Genomic DNA, 6006 nt, shown 5'->3' with positions numbered 1-6006 from the left:
ACACACACACACACACACACACACACGGTGGATGCAGAAAAAAACAGAGATGAGACGTACAGGATGACTTAAATTGAGGACAGCTATGCTCGTTATTGTAAGTGCTATGATAAGTCCAATAAGTACTTCATCAAACCGTATGAATGTGTGTCCCAGGCCAGGATAGAAAATTAACTAACAACGTGAAGATCAACAAGCCACTGACAGACATGTTCATTTATTTGATTCATTCAATTATTATTTTTTGGGAGCTTTTGTACAAAAGCTTTTTACCTAAGCTCCCGCAAAATCAGGCATTTTGGGCCGCAACAATCTCAAATAAAGGCTGCGAAATCCTGGAGGGACTGAAATGCCATGCTGGGCAAAAAGGGAAAACTGCATTACCACTGTTGGAAAGGAGAAGTTGTTCCGGTTTAAAAAACAGCCAGCCAACAAGGAGACACATGTATGTGTACATAACTCCAGGAAGCTTGTTAGGAGCAGGAAGTCTGTATTTTACAGGCGGTCCATAAAAGGAAAAGCACTAAAAAAAATAAAATAAATCCATGAATATATTGTGATATTCATGCTGCCAAGTTTCTCAAAACTTTCTTAATACTTTAATCAAGTTGTCTTCATTGACTACACAACACTGAAACATGGAAAGTATTTATGGCATAGGTCAGATGCCTGTTTGTAGCTGATCCGACATGGCTGCTGGGATCAGATCTGAGCCTTGCATATGTATATGTCAGGTTAGAGTAAAACTACAGGACAACAAAGGGATGAAATGATTTTAGTGTGATGCTGTGAACAGTGTAGCTTTACAGTGCATATGGTATGGTGGTTTTGTAACAAAACAAAATACTACTGAAAAAGTGTTTTGCTGTTTTGATGATGCCATTGTTTTTTCTAAAAACTTAATTAAAATTTCTATGTATTTCAGTTCTACTAAGTGGTATTATTTGCATGCCAGCTTCTTTAAAAAATGAACAGCTCCCAGCATATTAACATGACAGCAGTGTGCTGTGATGTGCACTTGATCTAAAATAAACAGCAGGATGATAAAGCATAGAAATAAGTTGATGACATCAATGAAATACCTTGTTTCCGACTAAAATGAGTCCTTTTTGGTTCAACGTCTCCAACTCTAGACTGCACTACGTGACATTGAGCAATGGCCCTGGTGAGCAGACAGAGAGATACAATACGTGTAGACTCATCAGGGCCAAAGCTGAATCATTCAGTAAAGCAGCACTGTCTTTGTCCTGTCTGCTTTACATTGCTTTCATTTTAAGAGACTAAAATTGAATGAAAGCGAATGGACACAGTCCGGGTAACACACTCAAGACAGATGTGGTTAGATGTTAACTGGCCCAACTACTTAACCCTCGTGTTGTCTTCCCGTTAACCATGAACTTGTCCTTCCAGGTCCAAATTGATTTTTTTTTGGTGCTTTTTCAATGTTTTTGGCACTTTTTCTAAATTTATTTGGCACTTTTTCCAGCTTTTGGCGCTGTTTTTTAAAAACCTGAGCTGGTTTAATAACAGGTTTTACACTTATTCTTGGAATTCATGGTCCACAAACCTCTTTCATATCAAATTATTCAAACGTTTTTAGTTTAAAAAGGCAGAAATTATGAATTATTTTGACTAATAGTTGAGATCAGAGGATGTTGAGTGGATCTCAGAAGTGGAGATGTCAAAGTTTAGTCCGGATACTGATTTGATAGCATAAAAAAAAAAAAAGGAATTCAAATTGTATAAGATTAAATAAAACACCCAAAATCAACCATGTTATTTTTGGGCAATATGTTTGAAAGAAATCCATATTTCTGATATGAAACACATTGAAACGGGTCAATTTGACCCGAGGACAACACGAGGGTTAAAGTGTTACTGTTAAAAAACTCAGAGCCTCTTTAATAAATAATAATAACTAATGTTCATCCTGATCTTGTTTATCATGAAAATGATTTTTGTTTTGGTAGGTACACTGCACAGACCAGACTCAAAAACTAGAAAAATTACGCAAGAGCCTGAGGAGCCAGACATTTATAGCTGACCTTCACACCGCCGTCATCACACCACAGCTGTCTTTGTCCCATTTGACCTCAAGCAAAACAAATAACTGACATGATCTTTCAAATTTGATAATTTCTATTTTGACCTTATGTTGACTGAAGAAAATACATTATTTGATCTCAACTCCTGTCATTTTCTGTACGGTAATTGACGAAGTGTTTTGCTGTCACTTACAATAGTACGTACGGTTAGCGATCGCTCTTATTCTACAAAAAACAGTTCCTCTACACTGATGTTTCAACAGGCTTTTTCCCATTTTCAGGGAGTGCTTGCTTTACCACTGGTGCCTCTATTGTGACAATCTCCCACTTTGTGGAAGAAAAACAAGTAAGTAGATTGCTGAATCTAAGAAAAAACAAACAGTGGTAGCCATGGTAACATTTTTATCCGGCAGACTCTAGCCTATGGGCATGTGACTGATGGGAAGTTAATATCTAACCTACAAGATGTGATTCAGTGTTTCTTAACATGAGGCCTCATTTGACGTCACAGAGGAGTGCCACACCCCGTAGGATCCAGTGTTCTGGAGGAAGTGAAGTCTTCAGATCTACAGCTGCGATGTAATTTATGTCGGTCCTAACTGGCTTCTTGTAGATTGGACAGGAGTAGAGGCGGGAATCCTTCACGCCTGCAACAAAGAAAAACAACAAATAGGTGTCACTTGGTACACACTGCTGAAGAAGAAAATCTAAAATGGCAACTAACGTTTTATATGAAGAGTGATAGAAAACAGATAAACAGTTGGCAAAATATCTTAATGAAGTTCATGATTAAACATACATCTTCATTCCTAGAGGTATTTTGAGTCAATGAGATATTTAAATCAGTGAGGCGATACCATGGGGACACCCAGTTGTGTTCAACAAAACAACTGTTTTTATAAAGTCAGTCTGCTCAAATCAGGCAAAAATCAGATTAGGGGAACATGTGGTTTTATCCCACTACTCCCACGGTAGCACCTTATTGTTCTTTGGTGTTTAGTCAGCTTGGTAGCTGGTTAGTTGTTGCCTGCTTTTTCACAAGCAAACAAACAGCCCTTGTCCAGTCAGTCTTCAGAGATGCACCTCATCTCTTTGAAGGGGGTCACAATTAAGTAGAGGACTTTTCAAGACACTCATGTATGTCACACAATGCTCTTGCAACCACTTGTCTACAGAAATATTCCTTACTAGTCTCCTTTTCTCTGGCAAAAAACAAACACACACACACACACACACACACACACACACACAAACCCAGCAGGCAGCCTACTTGTGTGAAAAGCTGGGAGGGGACAAGGTGTAAACAGACCGCATTATGTGTATTATTGGATCATTAATTCATTTCCCAGGCAGCCTGGCTTGCAGGCGTCCACTGGGGCCCCGTCTCTCAGCTGCCTGCCTGAATTCAGTCTGGTCTCATTCAGAAAAACCCTGTGCTTCATACGGCTGGTAATCTATTCCCAGACAAAATAAATAGCACTTAGTCTGCTTGACATTTAAATGTTACATGCAAATGTTGATGAGGAGAGAAGAGGGATGAACTGAGACTGACAAAGACTAGAAAGATTGATCATGTAATGAAAAAGGACAGGATAAAAGTGTTTTTAATTCAGTCCCATTTAAATAACCTTTTTACCTTTTAATCTTAGGAGGTATTCCCTCCATCTAATGTTCTCAGGTAATCATTCTCACCATTATTCTCAGCATACATCCTGATCACAGGCATCGTCTCGAAGAGGACTTTGGGTTTGGAGTCGATTAGTTTACAGTTGCGGCGATCCCAGCCGGCTCCCTCCAGGTAGAGGCCGTAGACATACACCCCCTCTGCGGGGGGCTGGGTGATGTCATCCTTCATCCACCTGGTCACTTCGTTGCACAGCACCATGCGGTCCAGGGCCCAGCCCTTGTTGGCCCGAGTGATCTCCTACAAGTTCAGGGACAAATCCACAGGTTCAGGCAGTGATGTGGGCACTATAACAAGGCCGTATATGTGAATGACAGAGCTGACATTTGGCAACTGTTTTCTCACAAAAAAATCAATTCTGAGAACAGGGCTGTAATAGAGGTACAATAAAGAAGTACTGTGCAGGGCAGAGAAGTACACTGATGGCGTTGTTGTGTCAGGTGCTGCGCCAACAGAAAGTAAATGAATCCTGTACCACTCAAAAACAGCAAATGCAGAGTGCATTTTGGAATGGGGGAAAAATACAAACAGAACCCTTATTGAGCCAAATTAAACAGATAGGGACTGACAATCAATGGCAAGAAAAGACAGAAAAAGCCAGGAATTTTGGTCATCCAAAATATTAGGCCCCTTCAAGATGAGCCAGGGCTGCACAGAATCAATCACTGGCCATCGCCGGCCAATGTAGTCCTGATAGATTTGTGTCCGACTTGCTCTGAAGTCATGCACACGCGGGCAACAATAAACTCACAAGATCAAGGTGGCCACAGTTTTTAGAGCCAGGCACTGCAATTGCTCTTCACCCACTGCAAGAACCAGGGCATGATGGGAAACACCTGGTTCTCAGCTGATCTAACTGGCTCAGAATTGACTCACTAATATGACGTTTTATATAAACTTATTTGTTTTAGAATTGGGTAGATTTTAATTGATATTTTTCTAATTTTAAGGCTTATTCGGTTAACAGACCTCGTGTGGCTTATGGCGATGTTTAGTTGTCAGAGAAACTAAATAGACCTACGTTCAGATTACAGATCATATACTGTACAGTCTGCTTGTTTTTTTTAAATCAGCAGCAGATCGCCTGTAGAACATTTTAAAAAGCTACTCATAAAAAACAACTAAAGATTGATATATGGGTCTGATGAGATTTTAATAAATCGGAATTGGACCTTACAGGATGTGAGTGTTTCTGTGACTTCCTGTTCGGACTAAAGGCTGCTTGAAACAGCTGGAAACTCTCTGACTTGACCGCAGCTTTTTGTCAGCGCCCCCGGCTGCTGCCACCTGCTCCCGTCCACTTTACAGGCGAGGCACAGCTCATCTTGAACAAGCCTATTTTCTCTGTCTCTGAGCAAGCAACTGGGATTTTTCCACCGAGGGGATAAAAAATAATGAGAAGGCGTTAAGATGCGCAAACCTGACACCAATGCTAAATTGTTTCCAATTCCTGCTACTACTTAAATTACTAAGTACCATAAATTAATTTGTCTTCCTTGAAAACACTCCTCGGCCCTCAGCTCTCTATCTGGATCACCTTGGAAATCTGTTAAAGGTTTAAAGGAGATATACTGCTGACAAACGAAAAGACTTATGATCTGACAAAAGACATTTACTTGAAACTTAAAGACATTCACAAATTCTGAAAGAATTGACACTTCTGTGTGAAATGGAAGGCTCAGAAAATGTTTCCATTAAGGGACCGTTCAGTATTTATGGAATGGACCACCAGAGGAAAATGAGGGGGGTCATGTCTTTTTATTCTTTGTTGAGGGGAGGGTCACCCAACATTTTTTAGCAGAACAGCTACATTTCAAAGGGGCGTGTTTTGTGCATACCTTTTCATGCAGCTTTGTGACTCGGGCCCATCGCTGGGTCTGACCCAGCACAAATCGCAACGAGTTTGGAGTTGCTTTCTTTGAGAATGCAACCCTTTAACTTTCTTTGAGAATGCAACCCTATAGCTAACTGCGGCAGTTGTTGCCAAAGTATTGTCACTGACATGAAGATGGAATATAACAAAGACGACTAGCTCACAGATTTCACGTTGCCTCGAGCACCCTCGGAAAATATTAAGCATCCACGTGTGCCAGACTGCCAGTAGGCTCCATTCATTTAAATTGAAACATTGCAGTTGGTAATAAGTGGAGCGTATGAGCGCATGGTCTCAATGTTTTATTGTTTTATTTCATGTGAATACTAGTTTACTGGAGTTTCCATGCTTATTGTGTTACCACAATGTTAGTGAGTAAATCTACTGAAATGGCCACCATCTTG

General features: G+C 40.3%; 2 protein-coding genes across 4 annotated transcripts in view; one reads left to right on the top strand and one right to left on the bottom strand.

Annotated features, from left to right (window-relative positions):
- The window catches only part of adcy2a (adenylate cyclase 2a), a 77381-nt gene extending 76858 nt beyond the window's left edge, over positions 1-523 (top strand). For both annotated transcript variants that reach the window (XM_032517725.1, XM_032517724.1), the window contains one exon: positions 1-523. This exon is cut by the window's left edge and continues 1134 nt beyond it. The gene's annotated coding sequence lies outside the window, so the exon portion shown is untranslated.
- A 1775-nt stretch (positions 524-2298) lies between these two features.
- dnah5 (dynein, axonemal, heavy chain 5) overlaps positions 2299-6006 on the bottom strand; it is a 120223-nt gene continuing 116515 nt past the window's right edge. The window contains exons 87-88 of one of the 2 annotated variants that reach the window (XM_032517722.1): positions 3738-3969; positions 2299-2692 (exon numbers count right to left, since the gene is read on the bottom strand). In XM_032517722.1, coding sequence (XP_032373613.1) covers positions 2541-2692; positions 3738-3969 — 384 coding nt within the window. In that variant the 3' untranslated portion in view covers positions 2299-2540. The remainder of the gene's footprint in view (positions 2693-3737; positions 3970-6006) is intronic. The other variant, XM_032517723.1, reaches the window with a different exon arrangement.

Source organism: Etheostoma spectabile, chromosome 6 (assembly GCF_008692095.1).
Source record: "Etheostoma spectabile isolate EspeVRDwgs_2016 chromosome 6, UIUC_Espe_1.0, whole genome shotgun sequence".
NCBI lineage: Eukaryota > Metazoa > Chordata > Actinopteri > Perciformes > Percidae > Etheostoma > Etheostoma spectabile.
The sequence above is the reverse complement of the archived record's forward strand: the minus strand, read 5'-3'. Positions and strand labels throughout refer to the sequence as shown.